Here is a 22,722-nt window from a genome sequence, read left to right on the forward strand (position 1 = left end):
GTGTTATCTTAAGCTGTGGAAAGTCTGGCTTTACATTTTCTCTTCACTTAAGTAATTATACTTGTCCAAAGAAAAGTACTTGAACTATTTTCTTATCAGCTATGTGTCATATATGAGCTGTGAGGGATGAATGGTCTCAGGCTTCCAGTTTGATTTTATAAGACCCTTTGCATAATTATGAGAATGACTCATTGGATGCCCAGGTAAGCACCATGATTTCATAGATAATAATATAGAGACCTGTAATTAAACTGGCTCTGTCATTTGGCAATATTTGGTATTAAATTCAGTATTGGGTATCCAGAAGCTAATTAATTAGTGAAGAGAGGAGACATGCTAATACTCTATTTTTCCATTCAAACCATCTCATATTTAACTGGCAGATGTTCTGTGTTTTCAGTTATTTTGGCCACCATTAAAAGCCAGTTAAATACTATTAGTGTGTATCAAACAAAACACGAATAGCAATTGGCTAATCATTGATCGCTAAACAAGCCATTATTGAATCGTTAAACTGGCTGATTATAAATCAAGTTCTGGGTGAGTCAGCTATCCACACAATGCATCATCAGTGAATGGTAAACCAGTTTGATACTAAGAAACTGACACGCCAACAAGCATTTCTGGGACAGGCATTTAAAATCCGTTTTGACGATCTCTCTCCGAAAGAAGTGGTGTCTTAAAAAAATACTAAATTATCAGTGCAATTAAGCTATTTCATAAAAATAATATATATATATATATATATATATATATATATATATATATATATATATATATATATATATATATATATATATATATCGTTCAGGGCTTGTATTTTGATACGCTTCTCTCTCTAGGCCAGAAAGATCATTAGTCGGATTTTTATGGGTGTCATTTCCATTGATTAAGCAAAATCATGAAAATCCTACAAAAAAAAAAAAAAAAAATAGTAAGTAGTGCGTGACCATCCACTAAGCGTCGGCCACCACCCTTCCAGTCTCGACAAGAAGCTCGAAGCGCGGAGAGTCGAAACTTTAGTCAAGACCACCGACGCCCTACACACTCGACGTTGACGGTGCTGAAGCTGGTGCTTCCTTGTACCTTGTGTCGCTGCCTACCAACCTGCGATTTGCTTATAAAAGGACTTGCCACATCAACTGAGCTGGTGAGTATCTTGACTTACTGACTGCAGTATTTGGAATCAGACGGTTTATCCGAGTTCGTCTGGATGTTACACTGAGTTGGGGCCAGATTTCTCAAGATTTCGTGAGGAATGCTTGTGGCGCCACCATATTCCTTTTATAAAAGAAGCTCAACTATAATAATTACAATATATATATATATATATATATATATATATATATATATATATATATATATATATATATATATATATATATATATATATATATATATATATAATTTGTTTAGTTTTTTTTATCAGACCGCACTTTGACGCAAGTGCCAAACTACCCCAGTACTGTCAACAAGCGAGTGATGTGTGCTAGTATAAGTTTACCCACACACTACAACCCAAATGCACCACCTCACTCCTTATATCACCTAAACCAAGCCTCCTACATCTCTATAAAGGAATAGATTAATTAATCTCCCTATGTTGGGATCTTGTTATTTTGTTCAGGGTTTCGGGATTATGAACATTGTAACTTTTCGTGGCTTGGGGTCTCGCATCCTGCTTCACCATCTTGCTACTACTATCTGCGCTGTTTACATGTCTACCTTATTAATTCGCCTCTCACCTCATTAGGGAGCGATTAGATTTGACAAATTTATGACTGAGAATGATAGGTGGAAATAGGTATCATTCATACAGGAATGGCTACATGTATACCCCATGGCTTCTTGGTTTCCCTTATTTTGTTCTTATTCACAAAGCCTTTATCTGCCCTCCTCTGCATGACAGAGAGAGAGAGAGAGAGAGAGAGAGAGAGAGAGAGAGAGAGAGAGAGAGAGACTGGCTGCTGCTTTAAAAGTCCACCTGGAAATATATTTTATTTTTTCATCTATGGAGAAAATGATACTGTTTATAATTATATATTGTGATCATATTTTACTTACATACAGTAATATATTCATATGTACAGGAAACTTGCACATCTGCAGTAAAACCAAATCCTTATCTAATCCTTTGAATGGATATGCATTTTAATGTTATGCAGTATTTATCCTTTTCATTATCTTACAATGCTGTCCCTTGCAAACATAATGTAAGCAAATAAATAGATATTTGAGATAAAGATTACAAAAGAACATATAAAGGTTAAAGTTTTGGTATAAATGAAAGAACTATTGAAACTTAAGATGTCTGCAGCATTTTAGAATATCAGTACTGACCTACATTTTTCTTGCAGTGTTGCACTTACAACCTGCCTTGCTAAGACAGAGAAACACAAATTCACCAAACTTTGTATGATCATTGCATAATCTTGTAATCTTGGGCATGTACAGAGTAGCATTTCAGGGAAAAAAAAAAGAGACTGCACATATATATGTATGTACACACAGGGTAGCCAGGATTTTTTTAGCTTTAATTCATTTTCAAATAGAAAAAATAGAATGAAACTCAGTGTGTGTGTGTGTGTGTGTGTGTGTGTGTGTGTGTGTGTGTGTGTGTGTGTGTGTGTGTGTGTGTGCACATGAATATAATTTGTTTTGAGCATGAGACGGTGAAGGAGAGTTACAGAATGTAATAGTAAAGTAAAGTAAGATTCCCTATCACAGACTTTGTATAAAATAAGACTGGTGTGACCTGCACATTATATGTTGGAGACCTTTAGGAAAGAAAATAAATAATAACTTTTGGTTACTGAAAATCAACACAGCAAAATGAAAAATGGATACTCCCCAGTGAAGTGAAAAAATTCAACGATGAGAAACACTTTCAATGAAAAAGCGTTAGCTCTCAATATGGAGGCAGCTAAAGATTATACTTGAAAAATAGTTTAACTTTTTGGAAAGGCTGACCTGATCATTCTTTGCTATATATTTACTTAACATGGTTTTATTTTTTAATTTTATTTTATTTTATTTGCTTGATGCATGGTTAGACCTGAGGAAATGAAGCTGTGTGTTTTAGCTTTTATATTTCCACTTGATATAAAAATATCCAATCTCAAGGATAGCAACTGTAGAAACTGCCCTAGCAGTAAGTTGACACATATAAACAAAGTGCCTTTCAAAAATTATGAATTACAGGAAAAAAAAGTTATACCTGCCAAGGGTATTTACCAAAGGCATTTAACAGAATGTAGTGTTTTAGCTGTTGTTGAATCTAAAAGAATTACAGTAATAAGAATAAGACTAAATTGGGCTCAAGTTTTCAATATAATGAATACTCTCTCATGGCTGTTGAATGTGCCATAATGCTTGTGTATGCATCTGCATCTTCAATGTATTGTCTCCTTGTGAGGATTTTCCTATGTAGGGTGGCCACAGCAGAATGTGTTGATCTTTCCATTTTTTTTTTTTTTTTTTTGCAGCTTACCCTGAGTGTGTGATCAAAACTACCTTCCATCCCTCTCCCTCCAGTACTCGCCCCATTATTGTATCCATTATACTGTTGGCATGTTCCAGTTTCATTTGCAGTTCCCTTCATAAATGAATTTTTCATTCCCATATGTCTGAATTACCTCAATGAGCCACACATTTCCACTCAGCCAACTAGCAATGTATTACCTTTGCAAAAATTGAGACATATCCACAGAGCACTCTGATTATATGTCTTGCCAGCCCACACACTCCTCTTACACACGTCTCCTCTCCATTTGAAAGTCTTGGTCTCTTTCATTAAATGCATGTTTTTTTTTTTTTTATTTACTCCTTTAAGTCAAATGCATGATTTTTTTTTATTTACTAAGATCTTACTTTTATCTCAAAAAGTAATCTTTTCCATTTTATTTGTTGTATAAATGAGACCAGTATTATAAAAATATTGGGAGATGAAATGAGAGGGGCTTGTGAAAGGTAGTGCATCATAGGACCACTTGAAAGAATCACAAATAGGAGGAATGTGTCCATGGAATTAGAATACAAATATTTTTTAGATGTGAAATAATGTCCACTAGCCCAAAATACTTGTTTTGGAGATCAGGTGTTTGTACAGGACATGTTGAGTGAAAAGAAGGGAGGAGAGGAATATATATATATATATATATATATATATATATATATATATATATATATATATATATATATATATATATATATATATATATATATGGAAGTGTGTAAATGAGGTTTAGAGTGGAGTGGTTGAATTAAATTTTGCTATATTAAGAGAATGAAAAGGGAATGAAAGTCATGTATGCTTGTGAAATTGAGAACTGTAGTAGGAGAGGAAGGCTGCTTAAAAAATGGAAGGATGAGCTAGTAGAGCGTTTCATGAAGTTGAAGGTGAAGACTTTTTACTACACGAGTGAAGGTTTTTACTGAGAGAGAGAGAGAGAGAGAGAGAGAGATTCTTTTGAGTTCCCATAATTGTGATTGTGGCTACACTATGCTTGACCATTAATTCCCTGCCTTATCGTCTTCCATGAAATCGATATGTTAAAGATTAAATATCAGTTATGACCTTTAAACATCTGTTCAGCAACAAAATATTTAGAAGTGAAGGCCAAGTGACACTGAATTTTCCTATATGAGGAGTATCCATTATTTGAGAAACTGTAGCTGACTTAGAAAAACAATTTTTAAGATTATAGTCCCCAAATTACAAATTCTATCTTTAGTAATAAAATAATTGGTGACCAGTGTAATTTTGTGGTTTGAGGAACACTGAGCAACATAATATGAGCTACTATTAAAGGTGAGAACATAAGACCAATTAGAGTTGAACACAAACCAAGGGATGGTTTTACTAATGCATATATTGAAAGGTGTGTGTGTGTGTGTGTGTGTGTGTGTGTATGCACACATGCATGCACTTGGAAGTAGATTTCTTTTTTCAACTATGAGGTTTGGATTACTGTATGTCACAAAATATTGTCCAAACTCTAGAAATAAGTTAGTTTTCATATAATGGTAATAACACATATGCTTAAGAGAGGACCAGTACTAGTATATATATGAATATTTCAGTTTCATTTTGGGGGCTAAAATGTTGCTGGAAATAGCAATATCACTCAGTTCATTACCTGGAACTCAAACATATTAAGCAAGCAACTTGTTCACTCATAGTAAGGGTGCTTCCTTCCCTCAGGTTGCATAATTCATCGAACTGATGGGACTTGATTCACATTAAAACTTTTGATCTCATTGACCATTGTCTATCAGTAGTTGAGCTAACACCACACAATAAAAATTTAATATTCCTTGCAGCTATCAATACCATGTTTTAGGACAGCTCAAAACCTGAACCAGATGTAATGGCATAAAGAAGTTTCTCTCTGAGCGTGTGCTCATTTTTATACTCTGGCAACTTGAGGAGGTTCATGCATGTGGAAGCAGTAGGAAGACGATCCTCTGATCCTGATGGCTGGATACAGAATGGTGGCTGCAGTTCCTGAGGAAAAGAGAAAAAGAAAAGAAATAATTACATACTAGATGAAGTATGTATGATGCACACACAAGATTTTAATGCAAAGGTTATCTATTGCATACACTTTTAATACTAAATAACAACACACACAGGAGCTCCGTTAATACCCAGTCCAGTATATTGAGCACTACTGTAGCTCTAGCATCTTATCTCTTCTTTACTCTCATTTGAATGAAGGTACAGTTACCTTTAACCATGTATGGGTCAAGACTAAATTCTTGGCCAAAGTTACTCATGTTCAAAGTCAAGTAAAATTCTTAAAAATATTCAAACAAAATACACAGAATTACCTTGAATCCCAGGAGTGGAGGCCTAGAACAGCTGGTGACAAATTTCAGAAGTTGACGTTTTTGTGTTTCACTGAATTCTCTAAGGACTTGCCAAAAGGCTTGTATTGTTGTATTTTCAGTGCTGTAGATTCCTGGTGGAAATAAAAATAAATAAAAAAATGTCTGACAAAGCACTGATAATAATATGGATGCATTACAGTAAAAAATGCATAAAAGACTGGCTTGGAAGCAATTTGAGATGCTGGAGGTGTACTGAGTATGTGGAAAGATGCTGGAGTGAAAGATTTTCATACAGGATAAGGTTTTCATACAGGGTACTTGTACTTTTCTCAACAGGTAAGAGCATCCTCTTTGATTCAAAGAACACCTATATGTGGCCTGTAGTATCAACACTACAATGCTGCATGCTAACAAAACCCTGGCACTGAAAGATAATGCCGCTGCTCAGAAACAAGGCAGAATGAGATAGGGATGATTAGACTGAGGTGTAATACGTCCTGTCATTCTTCATGTCGCCATTCTATACCCATTATATCATATTAAGGCAAAGAAGTTTTCTTACCGCCATATCTGGTGTTATCCATCAAGTCTTCAAGGTCAATAGGAACAGAAGCACCAGATATCAACATCTGAAGTTCTCGCCAATCAAACATCTGAAGCCATTCCAGGGGAACAACGTCTACCACGCCTGGAACACAGAACACAGAGGTGGCGATGCAGAGAAAATTTTGGAGAGTGGTGAAGTCAAGTGATAAAGTTTGAAATTGAACAGATATTTATTTTGCCTAGTTTTAGTGAATGGAGTCAAAATGAATGAATAAATCAAATGTTGGTGCTGAATAACAAAGGTGATTTGTTCAGCATCTTCATGGATGGAGGAATATTTGTTCAGGAGATGAATGCCAATGAGGTTAGGGAAACCAGTTCAAAAGTGGTGCCGGCAGTAATAGATGGACGTTTAAGTTGATTTATGTATTTCATTATACATATTCAAGCAATCAGTTTACATTTTTCATGCTTAATTTATTACCAGATGACAAATTTGGTCTTTTACATGAAATGAAACAGACTACCCCTAAATATGTTTAGCCTATATTACTTTGTACCAAAGTTTTATAATAATAAATGACATGTATTCTAGCATGCCTAGTACCTTTTTTGAAAGCTTGACTCTGCTTTGCAATCTGCTTGTTTAACTTGTAATCAGCCATACGATAAATGTACTCAATGCGGTTTTCATTGTTTACAGGGATGTTAGTGCCATTGGGGATCAACTCCTCAATCTGGAAAAAAATAGGTTATTAATAATGTATGATTCTCCATTGTTTATATAGTCAATCCTTAACTGTAATATATCTACATGGCAAGGTTTGTAAAACACACATTATTAAACCACCTCTTCTCTATTGCAGAACTCACAAGAAATGACTACTGAGAAAACATTAAAAATTGCCATGTGCTACAAGACGAGCCTTCCCAGAAAGGAAATTTAATGATTCAAGCTTCATCGTGAGCTATTCTCTATAACCACAGTAATTCACTAATCATACTTGTCAACAAAATTACAAATACAGGATCACTGTAAGCTAGATAATATTTTCATGTTTCTAAGCATCTTGTATTTCTATATGCCATCAACATTACCATACAGTACAAATTCAAAGGTTTTAATCAAAAGAAGTACAGCAGTACCTTAAAGTAGACAGGGATAAAAAATAAATAACATGCTGTCACTTGAAATAAAAATATATATAAAATAAAAAATATATATAATATATATATATATAATTTATATAATACATACAAAATAAAAAAATCACAATAGCTATCCCAAGGTATTAAAAAGAAACACCCAACAGCACCAGGGCTTACTGTATTCTGTCCCAGGTTTGAGTTGAGGACCGTGAAGTCCAGCCCCAAGTCCTGCACGTCCCCTTGGTAGGTCTTGAGGGAGAGCAGGTTGCGGCACAACTCTGGATCCAGAGAATCCAAGTGGTGAATCTCAGCCGAGGAAGAGGACCGACCTAGCAGCTTGGAGAGGAAGAATCCTGCCAGTGGTACTTCCACCAGCAGGTTTTCATACAGTGCCTGTAAAATAATTAAGCAATCTTATAGTCATAGAAAGTAGGCAGTTAAAAAAAATGTAGGATTCAGGCAGTGGTTGTGATGTGTCAGGAAGATTTATGTGAAAGTTTGTAATATCTACCATGTCTATTGAAGGTTAACTGTGGCATGGTATGAGTGATCAGATGCAGAAGAGTATGGGAAGAAATGATACAAGGAGGTTAAACAGATTGGTGCACTCAAGATAATGGTCTTGCCACTTTCTCAGTATTTCCTACATTTAGGATATTTCTAATCATTATCACTTAGCATTGTCCAAAGCTTACTTTCTAAAACACCAATATGAAAACAATAATCTCAAACCCTTCTAAACTTCAAAAAAGCTATGGAAGCAATATACACAGCACTTGCATGGATGCCATTATTTAAATAGTAAGTAAATGTTATTTGTTTCCACATGAAGGGTTGACACTGTTGTTGTTTTCATGATAGTATTTTGAAAATGAGCTTAGGGCAAGGCTAACTGGTAATGTAATTGAAAGTATTTAAATATAGAAAACAGAGCAAGTGGTAAGGGCATTATGAATACCTTAATCCACTGGCTACCACACCAAGAGTGAGAGCAGACCAGGAGTATGGAATCTTATGCAGCATATAGACAGAATTAGCTGTACTTCATCACAGTACCTAACCAAAAAGTGTTGCTTATAAAACACCAGCGTTTTCTACATTTCCCCTCCCTCCCATAATCTTCAGACCCTCTCTCTCTCTCTGCCATAGCCCACATGTTCACAATATCCCCTCACAGCTAACCACTCAAACACAGAAGTCACTCTTAAAAATAAAAAATAAAATATACTAAGAAGACACTTTTCTTCTTACACTGCAGAAAGCCATAATAATCTATTTTAGATTTTCAAATATCAAGTGTTGCAGCAGCAGTTTCTACCTTGCCTAACATCCTCCCAATAAAGTAGTAGTGGGTCTGGTAGTTCTCTGCAATGAGATGTGCCCCTGGGTTGGGGTAGAGAGTGTTGTCCAGGGTCAACAAGAAGAAGCCTCTTGTAGGGTCAAAGGCAGTCTTAAGAAGTTCAGACAAAAACTCGCGGAATATTCCACCTCCGTCAATGCCCACTTCATTGAGGCCCACTGCATTCATCAGGCGGACCTTCATGCGCAGCCGCAGGTTGGGCTCTGGAAGAAATATTGCATATTGTGTGACTATTTTTTTTTGGAGGGGGATAAGAAATGGATGATTGGATAAGGCTGTGAAATTCGATATAAGTTGCTGTTCTTTAAAAAGTCAAATTATTGTTCACATTTTGGAATAGATGTAGAACAATTTTTTTAATGATTGAAGCAATTAAGAGTGTCAAGCAACAAAGCATGTCTGTGCATGTGAGAATCTGTGTCATACTTGTTGTATAAAAATAGCTATGTCAGGCAGATGTACCTGCAAAGTGAAGGATAAGTCGACAAAGAACCTGTGTGTTGTGTATGCATGGACATCCATACACACACAAAACTCATTCTCTCTTTCCCTTTGCCTAAATTAAGATTAATCTTAGCCCTCAGGCCTCAAGGGAGGGGAGAGGACAAATATTCACAGATGACAGAACACACTGAAGCCATTTTACACAAGTGAATAATGAAGTATACAAAATGTTTACTACAGCCTTACCATTATTAGGTGATATTTTTTCAAAAGCATCTTCATAGAGGTGACTTCTCCTGATGGCAACATTAATCACAGGCCTCTCATTAAACTCTGCCCCCATCTGACTGATGCTGCGGTCAATTCCCACCAACCTGCTGAACACTTGCGTCCGGGACTCGAAGGGAATGACAAAGGGAATTTCTCTCAGAATGGTACCTCTCCGTTCATCAGTGACAGACAGTGGAGGACCCTCCGTTTCTGGAAGAAATTTATGGCATTCAATTAAACTCTTTATCTCTAAACAATGCCTCAATGTAGAAAAATCAGTAAATAAAATATTTGCATAGGATAAAGTGCTTAAATATTCTGACCGAACCATAAACTTCTGTAGTCCTTATGCATGCATTCACTTAAATACTTGCTACTTACTGAAAAAATAAAAGACAAAAATGTCTCCTTAGTCTTAAAAATCTTGCTTCATTACACTTGTATACAAACAAATTAACAAATATGTACGGGATGTACTTAAAATACATATCTTCTAAATGACTGTGGTTCCATTTGGAATTCCTCACCTAATTCGTTCCTTGTAAGCAGCCTCTGTGGCATAAAAAGCCTCCTCTGTCTCCTGTTAGTGCGTGGTATGAAGGACACTGTCTGACAGTTGTTCAGTGGCAGGGTGACTCGGGAGCTGAGCCAGTGGCCGCTGGGACAGAACATCCTCCTGGTGTCCCGCAGGTGTATCTGCCGCACCACTCCAACACACACCTGCAGCCACAAGTATCAACTCAACATGGTGTTTAATGAAATGAAACAATCAGGTCATCCCAGGAAGACTCTCCAAAGTGCAATAATATTGTAGCATGAGGGTTTAGCCTTCAAGGCACACTATAACATAACACACCTTGGAGGTCTTCCAGACACTACACCCTGCTTACTATGAAGGAAACTTGCCATTTTCTTCCTTGAGCCACAACAATAATAATAACAATAATAATGTTCTTCCTTGTATAACATTCCCAACCAGTCATATGATGGATTGGTGTAAAACATTTATTTTCTTCAACACATTTCCCTAATGTTTAAAGTATGAAATCTACAAGTGTCAGGAAAATTTTTAGCACCAAAGTTAATATGAAATTATTTTAATTACATAATAAACTGATTATTGTAAAGTCTTCTAAATGTATCAAGACAACTGCAAAGCACGTGCTCCAATAATGTGAGAAGGCTGTGTCAGGAAATAAATCTGATGAGGAAGGTGTGGTTGGAAAGATGGATACATACCTACAAATGATTAGGAGAGGGATTTTGGGCGATATCTGGTTGGTGAGTAATGCTGTAAGAGATGGAAAGAGGAGCTTGAACTGTTTTTCAAAAATTTTGGAAAAAAAATTCTGTATCACCTCACTGAAATTGACAAAAAATTTGATAGCTACTCAAAGTCAATTCCCAAGTGTCAATACAGAAAGGAAGAGCAGCCTTAGTGGATCATGTTAGTTCATGTAGATGAGGACTGGATGGTCACATAATACAAGGAAGAACATATTAAAATTACAATGACACACAGAAACATTTGTATTTGTGTCCCATTCATGCAACATTCATATTTATACACCAGTGCTTGAGAAATAAAAGACAGCATGAATTAGATATATGTTAGGAGTCTGGTGGTACAGCATCATCATCCTTTTGTTACTCAATTCTTCACAGATTTGATGGAAATTCACAATCCATATCATTGGCATTTTCCACAAACTTATTTAGCTGGTTCTTTATGATGAAATCAGTTTAAATATAAAAAAAATCATGTTAAATTTATAGTGCTGCATGAGATGATAATGATGGGAAGCATGGTAACACAACCGAACCAAGAGGTCACACAGGTTACCCAACCTGAAGCAGTGTGCCCAGAGGTAATAATGAAGGTGATAATAAATATGAGAGGTAATAATGAAGGGAAGAACTGTACCACAATCAAACCAAGTGTTCACACAGTCTGCCACTTCCCACCTTAAAGCAGTGTGCCCACATGGAGGTGTAGGAGGTGTCAGTGATGGCTGACATGCGTGTGTCTGGGTGAGCCAGCTCCACCAGCCCCACACACACGTCCCGCAGGCTGGCTGACATCTTCACAAGTTCATCCACAGAGAATGGGAACTGGCTTTGTGTGGGCTTTTGTAAATATACCTCTTGAGCCTCATCTGCAGTATTATAAAGCAAGATATGACATTTGTGATCAGTTCTGTTTAATTTTGTGAGACAGATTTGAATCTCTCCCAACTCCCTAATGAAACTTAGTCTTGTGGGAAAAAGATCTGCCGGATACATTTCTCTCCCTTTCATCGTAAGTATTTTTATCTACTTATTCCATTTAAAAAAAAAAACAGGATCACATTCACCATGTGGCCCAAATCCTCATTAATTAGGTACTTCACTGATGCTTTTAATTCCAAATCTACTGCTCACAAGACTGGCCCATCCCTCACATTAACATTACATATCCAACTCACCATACTCATTAAATTTTAAAAGCATTAAGCACTGCACTTCTTAGATACAGCATTGTCATTACTACTGAATAAAGCTAAGGATTATCTTACCAGATTGTCCAAGGAATTCTGCATCATGGAGTGTGGAGAGGACAGCTGTGAGTGTGGCACAGAAGGTGGCCAGGAGGGGCACCAGTGTGTCCCGCTCGTATGGGGCTAGAGGAGACCCTCGTGCTAGAACCTGCAACAGTGGAGTACCTCGCACTCCTGCAGATCAAATATGGAACATGTGTCAGCACATCAACATCATTGTCTTGGTGCTTTTGACTTCATCATGGATTAAGAATATAGTATAGCCAATCTATCATAAATTAATTGCACTACTGTACATAACAGAAATGCTGGAAGATACATGTACATAACAGACAGACAATGCTACCTACTCTAAGAAGTAGTCTCCACTTGCATTACTCACCACCATCCACTTTGTTCACATGCATCTCTTGTATGAATAACTAATTTCTAATGCTCAAATTAGGATCCAAGAATTAATGTAATAATGAACACTATCACTGAGACAGTATTTCTTAGTGCTGCACAGTATTCAGTACAATACTTGTTATAAATAAAAGAGGCAACAGTAGTATGTTCTGTGCATGAAAACACTATATCAATAAAACAGTAATATTGAGTATGTTCTGTGCATGAAAACACTATATCAATAAAACAGATGACAAAAAAGTAAAATTTTATATCCTTAAATTCATTTACTTATATTATCAGAATAAAAGAAATATAGTGCTTTTTCTTTGTAAAGGCACAGTCAAGTTTTTTTTATGTTAGTATCATTTTTGAACTATCCCCATTTCATAGGATACTTCAGTAAATCACTAAAATACTCACTTTATAATAAAAGAAAAAAAGCATTGTTCTCTAAAATGAACAGACTTTATGAATTCATGTTGCCACCAGACCTTACCAATGCAACCTGATTTATCCAGCTGCCAGTACTCCCAAAACAAGCACAGACAACAAGCCTCCATTATCACACATTTGGTCAATGGACCAGCACACTTTGCAAATGGTACAGTTGATTTCCCCCAGGAACTTTGTGGATAGTCCAATGTCATGGCCTTGCACTGTTTAATTCACAGTGGCTCAATCAATCTACAACCTACACTGAAGCACACATTTCACTTCCTTTGTTGCATGCCTGTACTGTGAGTCATCAGTATTATAAAACAAATACTGAATCAATGAGTACCTCATTCACTACCACCATCAAGCTACATTCACAGTATATTTCAACACACAGACGTTTTAAAACACACAAAACATCAATCCACAAAACTAACCAAATGCCGGGTGAGAGTTTGTGACACTGCCTGGAAGAGGTGCCCCCTGTTGCAGGCTGGAGAGCACTACCCACATGGACCGCAACAGCTGCCGTCGCACCACCACACTGTACAGCAGCCTGCCCACCCACACAAGAGAAGGAATAAGGATAAATGTACAGCCCAGTGCCATGTTTGAATATCATTATCACAAGAGTCATTTCTCTACCCTTACTCAGCATCATATGGTCTTTCTGTTGCAGTCATTATATCACCCTTAACCTTCCATATATAACTTAATTACTCTAGCTAATAATTTTATTCAAAACACAAGCATCCCCAATAGCTCATTTGACTAACTACTTTGCCCTTTCCTGTCCAGAAAAAAAAAAAAAAAAAACATTCTCTCATTCATATATATATCTTAAACTTCTGTTTAAAACTTTTAAACAGATCTATTTCCAAAGGCAATTTTCTTTTCTAATATCAACACAATACAGTATAAATCAATATATTCCTCCTCCTCCTACCTGCACTGATGGAGCTGCAGGGATGGAGCGGTGAGGAGGTGGTGTGTGAGACGGGAGAAATGAAGCAACACCTCGGGAGACACATACCGCTCCACCTGACTGAGCAGCCACCCAACATGCTCAGTGCTGTTCACCACTGACACACACTCCTCTGCAAGCTGCAAGGGAGGAAACACACTCAGGAGTCCTTGTTATAATATAAACTATCATATGAAGTTTGCAATAAGGAATGAGGAAAAGTTTTTCATGAGAAAATAAGGATTACTAGTAGGAAGATGATATTGTCAGCCTTGCACTCTTCAGCCTTCTCATTCTCTCATATAATCCAACACTGTCTTCCTATTGCACAGAGGACTGTTCTCATTATATACACAACACCAATGTACTCCTGCATGCTTTTATCATCTCACTCACTAGTATCACATTCTACATTAAACTATTAACATTCTTATTCTATATTTTTGCACAAACAGGTCACAGCTCAATTCATTCACAAGAAGAGCAAGTTTACACACCTTACATAAAACTGGATTGAGAGGCTTTGAGGAGTCCATTGTGTCTTCCTCCTCATCATCAGAGTCCACCTCTGCATCACTGCAGGTCAGGTAGGATGTGGTTCCTCCCAGCAGTTCTCCAATGGCTTGTAAGTAATTGCAAAGAGAGGTAACATCTTGAAAATCTGAAAAAAATATCAAAGAAATTTTACTTCCTTCATTGCTGCACAGGATTGTAAGTATACAAGAATAGCATTATGCTGTTGTAGTACAAATGAAAGTCAGGGATGTGTGGGAGCATGATAGGAATGACGAAGGGGACATGACTAACGACCCCTTAGGAGACACTACTGGAGGGTGAGGCAACAGAGACGTAGATAGATAGCATAAATACACCATTTCATGAATCCCTTTTCTGTATGAAGATTATAACACATAACAAGTTTATAGTTCTGTACCTCACCTCTTTTCTAACAAATCTTGAAAATAAGTTTACTTCCAAACTTCACTTTAGAGGGTGGCAGCCAAGACCAGGAATATCTATGCATGTATTCAATACCACAAAATTTTGTTGTATGTTCTGGTTGCAAGCTGATCGCCATCATGTGTTGGACTCTCACTGTAATATATTTGATGGAGCAGAAAAAAGATACACAACTCACCAGCACCAGAGCGTACAAGCATGAGGAGAGAGTACAGGAGGGCGGGAGCTGGACAAGTATCCATGAACTTGAGAGAGTGGGTGACCAGCACAGCCACCATCCTGTCCATGGGCAACTTGTATTTTGTGTTGGAGGCCAAACAGGGGATGATGTAATTAGAGATCTGGCTGTGGACTGCTTCACCCAATACATGCTGACACATCTCTGCCAACACGCAATACCTTCAAAAGAAAACACACTAATGAAGATACTCCAAGTAGAATATTTAATAGTATACAAGCAATGGCACTAAGCCACAGTACTCTCACTTCCACACAAACATGTCTGTCACAACCCACTTCAAGTCACACTTACAGGAGCATTGTGTCTGTCATGCTGCTGGCAAAGGTGAGAGGCTTCAGCAGGAGATGCAGCAGAGCATCAGCCAGGGGGGTGGGTGGCTCCTGGGAGGATTCATACACCTCAGGAACACGAGTAATTAGCAGCTGAACAATTTGGTGGTAGAAACCTGCAAATAAACACATAATTCAGATTACTTCCAAAACAAAGTTACCAAAGTATTGCAAGGTCTCCACTAAAATTTCAATCCCTGGCCATTAAAAGTATCTACATGAATAAGACTCACCTTTATTGATGAGATGTGAGTACACTGCAGAGAGGAAGAGGTGCTGGTGGGATGGAGATAGCCTGGTGGACCACGAGTCTGGTGCCAGGACAATCTCCAGAAGGCGCAGGGGTCCAGCGTGTGACACAGGGTTGTCACCTTCACCTACACATATAAAGTCCAACATTAATTAATTATTTTCACAACCTTAAAGTGGATATTGCCTACAATGATTCTGCAAACTTATGATACTTTAGAGTACTTCCCATTTAAGTGGTTGGCAGTTGCCCTTTGGAACTCTGCCATGGCTACTCTCTTTGGGATGCTCTTAGAGAAATGTGTTGGATATTGATTGAAAGACATATAGAGATATATCATCACTGCCACCGTCCTTTCAGCCTCTACATCCTCTGTTAGTCATATATGGAATCTTTCTTGACTCTTCCCATGTGTGTGTACAAATGTAACTCTCCACCCACAAATTAACTTTGCACAAGCCCCCACCACACACACACACACACACACACAGGTAACCATCCTTACAGCCTACCTTGCACAGGGTGTGTGATGACCATGAGTGCCATGTTAGCCAGACGCGGCAACAAGTATGTCCATCGTTCACACGAGCCACATACCCACTCAGCCAGCTGCTTCTGTTCCCTTATCACCAGCTGACAGACAGCAAGCTGCAATGATGCTCTACTTACAAAGGATGCCTCTCAACAATTTGATTCAGCAACCAACCAGTTAAGCATATGGTCCATAGCTTGACTGGCAAGAAGAGAACACAGAGGGTACTGTTAGTAGCTGGATGTTCAGCAGCTTCTGCTCATGAGTTAAGTTTGGAGGTTAAGGTCTCTCCATTTCAAAATGTGAATCACTGCACTGGTGGTCAATGTACTTAACTCCACTGTAGGGGTTCTTCCACACTGTCCAAACCAAACCCTACCATGAAGGTGAGATTTCAGTGGTGGTCCACTTGGACAGTAGTGGTTATTTCAATTTGTTGGTAAGAAATTCTGTATGTACCTCAAGTGTCCTATAAAGACTTCAATCCCTGGTAGTCCCTATCATGACGTAAGCCTATAGATCAATTTCTTGGGGTTTTTAAGACTAGTTATTACACTGTAACAAACAGGTTTCAGTACAATAATGTAGTACTCAGTTGCTATCATGTACTTGCCTCCCACTCAATAATATGAATAAATAAATAAATAAATAAATAAACAAATAAATAAAATAAAAACACAGTAAAACTTGGACCACACACCAATCTATCACTGTCTTCCTGGGGGTGAAATATCCTGATCAGCAAGGCAATCAGTCTGATGGCTGAGCCTTCCGATATCCCCTGTGCTTTGGTGAGTGCCAAGTAGGAGTCATACTGGTGGCGCAGGTCAAGCTTGGTGCGGCGCTGGCTCAACACACCTCGAGCCCAGGCCTGCAGCGTCACTGCAGCTGCTTCTCTGCGTCTTTGTCTCTGAGAATAAAGCAGAGTGCATATTTTGACAGCTGGAATAACCATGTCTGGAAGTGGTATCATACATAATAATACCATTCATAATTAAAGAAAGAAATTCTGGTCATGAAATAAAACATTACAACACAATTAATTCCAGTTGTTTACCTCCCGTTCCTCCCGGTCCGCCTTCAGCTGGTTGAGGAGGTCTGAACGTTCAATGTTGCGGGTCTTGCTTGCCCCACCCAGCCTCTGCTGAGGCTTCCTACGGTAATCTCCCTCAAAGCTCCACATGGTGATCTTTCAGGAAATCCCTAAAAATTAAAAATAACAATAAATCTTACTTTTTGATACAATACATATAAATCAATGAGGTAAAGTGATTGGAAAGGTTGGATCACCCAAATTTTCATCACCTTAGTATTGTAAGTAGACAATTACATATAGTAGATTTGGCATAGTTCATAAAATCTATGCTACGTGGATATGTATACCTAAAAAATTAATGCAAACATAACTGTCAATTACCAACAAGGACTCTCTTTCATTTCACCAGTCCATACCTTACAGCCAATATTCTATTCAGGGAAAGCCAACCTGTTAAAGACTTTTCCCAAATGGCAAGATTGAGTGTATCATTACTGTCCATTCCCCCTCAAAAAAAGAGCAGTGTTGAACAAAAAAGCTTTAAAAACTTCCTCTGAGACACATACTGTCTGGATTATTCATCATCAACTTTAAATTTATTTCAACACACATGTAGTTTACTGTCATCCTTCTGTCTTATGATCAAGCAACTAATCATTCCACATAATAAAGAGATAAAGGGAAGAGAAGCAAAACTTGCAGTTCAGTGATGAACATCCACACTAAACAGTTCAACTTTTCAGTCGTGATGAGGTTATAAAAACAGCTTAGGATTCAATTCAAAGCTACAAATGAAGTCACTTTAATGCAGCACCTTACCCAGTAGACATCCATATTCCAGACTAACCAGTAAATGTGCCTGACATTCTAAACTTTTCCTACTCTCTTGCCCTTCAGCTCAATTTCTCAAACTTTGCTCTCTGTTGGACTCCTCTAATTACAATGTTGGGCTTCTAAATTCTGATCTTACTCCTTCAACAAAACACTTACAGAAAGACAAGGGGACTGGATCCAGTGAAGGCAAACCTCAAATGTGCTACTAGCAGATGAAATTAACCAAAGACCAAAGGGAAAAGGAAAATCTCAAATCAACTTTTTCCTACTCCCAACTACAAACTCTATACAGGGGCCTTATCCATCTAAGTACAGAGTATTTCAAGATAAGAACGAAAACCAACTCATACATATTTATCAAACTGGGTAGAATAAAAAATCCTTGCCTCATTAACAAACTAGTGGTATAGAAGACATGTGTGTGTGTGTGTGTGTGTGTGTGTGTGTGTGTGTGTGGTGCCCGCATATGAGGACAAAGATTTCACAACATAAATCATCTGAATGAACAAGGAAGGAGGAACAGGTCTCCTTTCCCTTTCTCTCTTCTCTTCCCTCTTTCCTTGTTCCTCCTCTCCCTCTCTCCTCTTCCTCCCCTCACCCCCATCTCTCTCTCTCTCTCTCTCTCTTAGAATCAGTACAAATATTCCTGCCTCATGTGGATAACTGAACACGAAAACACTAATGAATGGCAAAGGGAACGAGACTCAGTGGCATTTCTTCTATAACAGAATTAAAATAAATTACAACTCAAAACAGCCCTGCAACCATCATAACATACGAGATACATATATGTACCTCGTGTGGGTAATTGAGCAAGAAAACACTAATAAAAGAGGCGAGGAATGGAACAAAAATCGCAGTGTCACCTCTTCTATAACAAAATTCAAGTCAACTACAAGTCAAAACAAGCCTGTAACCATCATAATGACTCAAGTGGGGATAGCACACACACATATACCTCGTGTGGTGAACTGGGCAACTACTGGGACGAGAAATACACACTTGCGTACTTACCTAACGAGAGTGGAAGCCCGCAGGAAAACACCACAACTGCTTTCCTGCCTGCCTTTGTCACTCAGCCGGTAATCAATCACCCTACCACACCTCTACCTCCTCCACACCTTGTCTAAAAGGAGTAGGTGATATGACGCACCTTTACCACCATCCAGGCTCGGAATTGTGGCGGTCATGTGGTGTAACAGCAAGGTGGAAGGATGACCACCACCACCACTACCACCGCTGCATTCACTGTGACATGACACTTCCCTCCCTCTCCATCTCCAGCTATCCTTCTCTTCGTTTTCCCAATAAAGGAATTTGATACAGGATGAAAAAAAAACAATAGGAAAAGAAGCGGAGAAAAATGCACCGGTGATAACGTATAGGAACGAATGGAAGTGAAAGGAGTAAGAAATAAGAAATGAAAGTAGAGGAGGTAAGAATGACTAGATCAGTATCCCTCTTTCGAAGTATCTTTTTTCCTCCTCGTCCTCCTCTTCTTCCTGTTGTTCATCATTAGTCTAGAATAGTTTTTAAGAATTATGTTGAAAATTTCGAGTGTTTGAAGTATTAGCTCTTGATAAAATGCCGGTGCAAAAAAAAAAAAAAAAAAAAAAAGTAAAAAAAAAATAATGCAATAGCACGAGTATGAGTAAAATATATTAATATAATTTTTTTGAGATAAAATATGAAGTAGAAAGCTTAATTACCCTGCATATAGTGAAAAGCGAGAAAATCTAATCAGCTGATCCCTTCCCGCGCAGAACACAAACACGGCCATTCTGTGTGTATGGCGATTTAAATACCCTACACCCGCCCTTATTTCACCTTTAACACTCAACAGAGGTTAGTTATTGGGTGTATGGCTTGACTAGTGGGCACCCGTGGATAACTGAGGTTCCGGGCTGGTGCCTTTCCACGAGTGCCTCAATTCAGATAGAAGATCTGGACATAACTATGAAGTCTGTATTGGCACTTGGAGAATTGGGGTCCCAGGCTGACTGGGCCCTCGGCTTTCCGGTATAAGTTGGTATTCATGCACGCTGGACGGAGAAGGCTACCAGTTAATGCAATCACGTGTACTTACAGCAACAATGGAGAACCAGAAGTGTCTACGAGTCCTTCATCCCAACGTCCAGGGGCAGTCTCGGCTCCTCGTGTCTTCAAATGGCAGTCTTTCCCTCAACACACAAAACAGAGGCAAAAAGAGAAAAAAGTAATTTTTTTTCCCCCATTTGCATCAAATAAATTGCTTTCTTTTATTTGAGCCTCTGAAACCCAGTTACTCTGTATAATATATCAATTATTTGTAGTAGTACTCATATTGTCTGTATCATGTTTCAGTGACGAGAACTTGGGCTCTGCAAAATGCAAGCGCAAGGATGGAATCTTCATAGACTCAGACCTAAAGAAAGCTGTAAAAACTGCATCAACATCTACTCAGACAGACTCACTCCAAAGCACCACAGAGACACCGCCCCCCACGGCCCCTGCAGCCACCACCTCCACACAGGCAACAATTGACATGCTCACCAATGGTAATTCCGCTTCAGAATCAAAGATGAATGCTCCTTATAGTATATATGTAATTTTATTCTTTACTGTAATTTATTTTCTTGCCAGTCATAAAATGACATGAAATTGTTGTATTTTATACTGAGGAGCTTAAGTTTGTTTGAGGCATTTTTTCATATAACTGAGTATATCCTAAATATGAGTAGCAACTTGGAAGGAAACAGAATGTAGAAATGTACCAATTTAATTCAAACATGATTAACTCCAAAGAAACCAAGAAATTGTCCAGTACATAGCTAATTTTGTACTTTCATTCACTCATCTCTGCATATCTTCCTGCATTTCCATTAGATTAATTTTTAAGCTTTAGCTAAGATGACACTAAGCAAGGCACGCACATACTTGCAGATACCGCTCCAGCCCAGTACTGGGAGGCACTGGCGGAGAAAAGGCGGGAGGCACTGGAAGACACTCTGCAGGAAAACCAAAAGCTTCATGAGAAAAACAAAGAACTTGAGAGTGAAGTTTCTGTTTTGAAAGAAGAAAACAAGCTATTGGAAGACATGGTAGAAGAGGCCAAGCAACTGGCTGCTCTTGTACAGGTGAGACACAGCTGGTGGCAGTGGTGAGATGCAAGTTCAGTTTGGCAATGTGCCTCATGTAATTAATGTCATGAAAATTTTTTGACTTGCATGTTTTATTTTTGTATTTCTTTATCTGAAGTGTTTTTTTTTTTAAAGAACCACTGACCATGATTTTATGAATTGGCAGTTAATTATGTAATACTACTACTAATAAATAGGTGTGATATAGTCTATTTAAATGACAGTCAGGGACTGAATATATACAAGAGAAGGGGAATCTAAGAGCTAGTGTCAAGTACTATAGCAATTAGTGTTTGGGAGGTTTGGTCAGCATTTTATGACTGCCATCAATAATTAGCATGACACTGATGGATTTTTTTTTTTGCCCAGTCTGTTACAGGAGGAGAAGCTGAATAGAGCAGATTTTGGAGGGAAGAGTGCAGCTGCTCTACATTCCCTTCACTTTTAAACTGACACTTGTTTGTGAGAGTATCTCAGTAATCACAAATTTGATATGATATGATTCTAGGAACATTAGTTAGATTTGTATGTGACACTTTTAAACTGACACTTGTTTGTGAAAGCATCTCAGTAATCACAAATTTGATATGATATGATTCTAGGAACATTAGTTAGATTTGTATGTGACATGGGTTATTTATTGAGATGAATATCTATATTTTTTACTGATGACGGAGCTTATTAAGAATTTAGCTTAAGTTGTTTTTTTTACTTCTTGTGATAGGATTTTTGGTAGAATTGAGCAAAACCCAAATGTATTTTGTGTTCACTTAGTATAAGTAATGTTGTGTGTGCCTTCAGGGAATCCTGGAGGCTGTGCTGTGGCCCAGCCTGCTAGGGGTGTCCTCTGAGGGAGGTGAGGCACCAGTGATGTGTGATATTCAGTCAAGAAAATAAACTACATTCTCAAGAATTATTTCATTCTCCATTGATCCACAATCATGTTAAATTGTGTGTGTATGTGTGCACACTATATAGTTTATGATAAAAGATATATATATATATATATATATATATATATATATATATATATATATATATATATATATATATATATATATATATATATATATATATATATGTGTGTGTGTGTGTGTGTGTGTGTAAAAGGAAACAAACGAAAAAATTCAGCATGAATTTGACAGTTGTTACGTGTCCTTGTCCAGAATTCGGTGAGCAGGAGACTGAATGTGATTGTGGATGTGTGTAGTACATTAATTTGACTCTTCTGGTGATAGCTTAAGCCTTTAAGTTACATGCAAGGTATTTTCTACCTGACAAACTTGCAGTACTCTTTTCAAAATAGCCATTACGTTTCTTTTTTTACTGAGTCTTTGACAAAATGCTACAATAATGCTGATTCCCAAGAAGACATCAAAAGCTAGGAAAACTCCCGGCCAACAACACAGTATACAATATAAGATATAATCACAAATAAACTTAATAAAATACTTTGTTCAGAGCAAAGAAACGCGCAAGCAGTGTTCAGGAGCG

The 22,722-nt window shown here is 37.8% G+C and overlaps 2 protein-coding genes and 1 long non-coding RNA gene across 6 annotated transcripts; 2 read left to right on the forward strand and 1 right to left on the reverse strand.

Annotated features, from left to right (window-relative positions):
- The first annotated feature begins 814 nt into the window (after positions 1-814).
- LOC135103376 (uncharacterized) lies at positions 815-7,861 on the forward strand. 2 transcript variants are annotated; one of them, XR_010270021.1, is made up of 3 exons: positions 815-1,150; positions 7,245-7,341; positions 7,720-7,861. It is a non-coding gene; the product is annotated as an uncharacterized LOC135103376 (long non-coding RNA). The 2 variants fall into 2 exon arrangements; XR_010270020.1 differs by having other exon boundaries at positions 7,245-7,364; positions 7,720-7,860.
- LOC135103374 (ubiquitin-protein ligase E3C-like) lies at positions 2,035-19,511 on the reverse strand. Of its 2 annotated transcripts, none has more exons than XM_064009498.1 (20): positions 19,263-19,511; positions 17,297-17,442; positions 16,940-17,149; positions 16,220-16,355; positions 15,691-15,834; positions 15,420-15,573; positions 15,066-15,286; positions 14,425-14,588; positions 13,910-14,067; positions 13,401-13,519; positions 12,157-12,312; positions 11,567-11,757; positions 10,129-10,321; positions 9,578-9,811; positions 8,846-9,090; positions 7,705-7,920; positions 6,986-7,115; positions 6,395-6,520; positions 5,833-5,963; positions 2,035-5,506 (listed from the first exon to the last, which is right to left on the reverse strand). In XM_064009498.1, the coding sequence occupies exons 2-20, from the start codon at positions 17,420-17,422 to the stop codon at positions 5,339-5,341; spliced, it is 3,222 nt and encodes a 1,073-aa protein (XP_063865568.1). In that variant the 5' UTR covers positions 17,423-17,442; positions 19,263-19,511; the 3' UTR covers positions 2,035-5,338. The 2 variants fall into 2 exon arrangements, with proteins under 2 accessions (XP_063865568.1, XP_063865569.1); XM_064009499.1 differs by having other exon boundaries at positions 19,124-19,263.
- Positions 19,512-19,817: 306 nt separating this feature from the next.
- Positions 19,818-22,141, forward strand: LOC135103375 (geminin-like). Of its 2 annotated transcripts, none has more exons than XM_064009501.1 (5): positions 19,818-19,954; positions 20,198-20,324; positions 20,453-20,646; positions 21,032-21,225; positions 21,598-22,141. In XM_064009501.1, exons 2-5 carry the CDS (start codon positions 20,203-20,205, stop codon positions 21,622-21,624), a joined length of 537 nt encoding a protein of 178 aa, XP_063865571.1. In that variant the 5' UTR covers positions 19,818-19,954; positions 20,198-20,202; the 3' UTR covers positions 21,625-22,141. The 2 variants fall into 2 exon arrangements, with proteins under 2 accessions (XP_063865571.1, XP_063865572.1); XM_064009502.1 differs by lacking the exon at positions 19,818-19,954 and adding an exon at positions 19,973-20,070.
- Positions 22,142-22,722: the final 581 nt, after the last annotated feature.

The sequence above is a fragment of the Scylla paramamosain genome, chromosome 9, assembly GCF_035594125.1.
Source record: "Scylla paramamosain isolate STU-SP2022 chromosome 9, ASM3559412v1, whole genome shotgun sequence".
NCBI lineage: Eukaryota > Metazoa > Arthropoda > Malacostraca > Decapoda > Portunidae > Scylla > Scylla paramamosain.

What these genes read in the sequence shown, in the direction of transcription:
- LOC135103374 (XM_064009498.1), bottom strand. Translation starts at nt 17,422, where the DNA reads ATGTGGAGCTTTGAGGGAGATTACCGTAGGAAGCCTCAGCAGAGGCTG. An exon ending in AGGAAGACAGTGATAGATTG is followed by an intron (nt 16,356 to 16,939) that starts GTGTGTGGTCCA and finishes GCATCATTGCAG; the next exon opens with CTTGCTGTCTGTCAGCTGGT. An exon ending in CAAACCTGGGACAGAATACA is followed by an intron (nt 7,116 to 7,704) that starts GTAAGCCCTGGT and finishes ATTTTTTTCCAG; the next exon opens with ATTGAGGAGTTGATCCCCAA.
- LOC135103375 (XM_064009501.1), top strand. Translation starts at nt 20,203, where the DNA reads ATGGAGAACCAGAAGTGTCTACGAGTCCTTCATCCCAACGTCCAGGGG. An exon ending in AATTGACATGCTCACCAATG is followed by an intron (nt 20,647 to 21,031) that starts GTAATTCCGCTT and finishes ACATACTTGCAG; the next exon opens with ATACCGCTCCAGCCCAGTAC. An exon ending in AACTGGCTGCTCTTGTACAG is followed by an intron (nt 21,226 to 21,597) that starts GTGAGACACAGC and finishes TTTTTTGCCCAG; the next exon opens with TCTGTTACAGGAGGAGAAGC.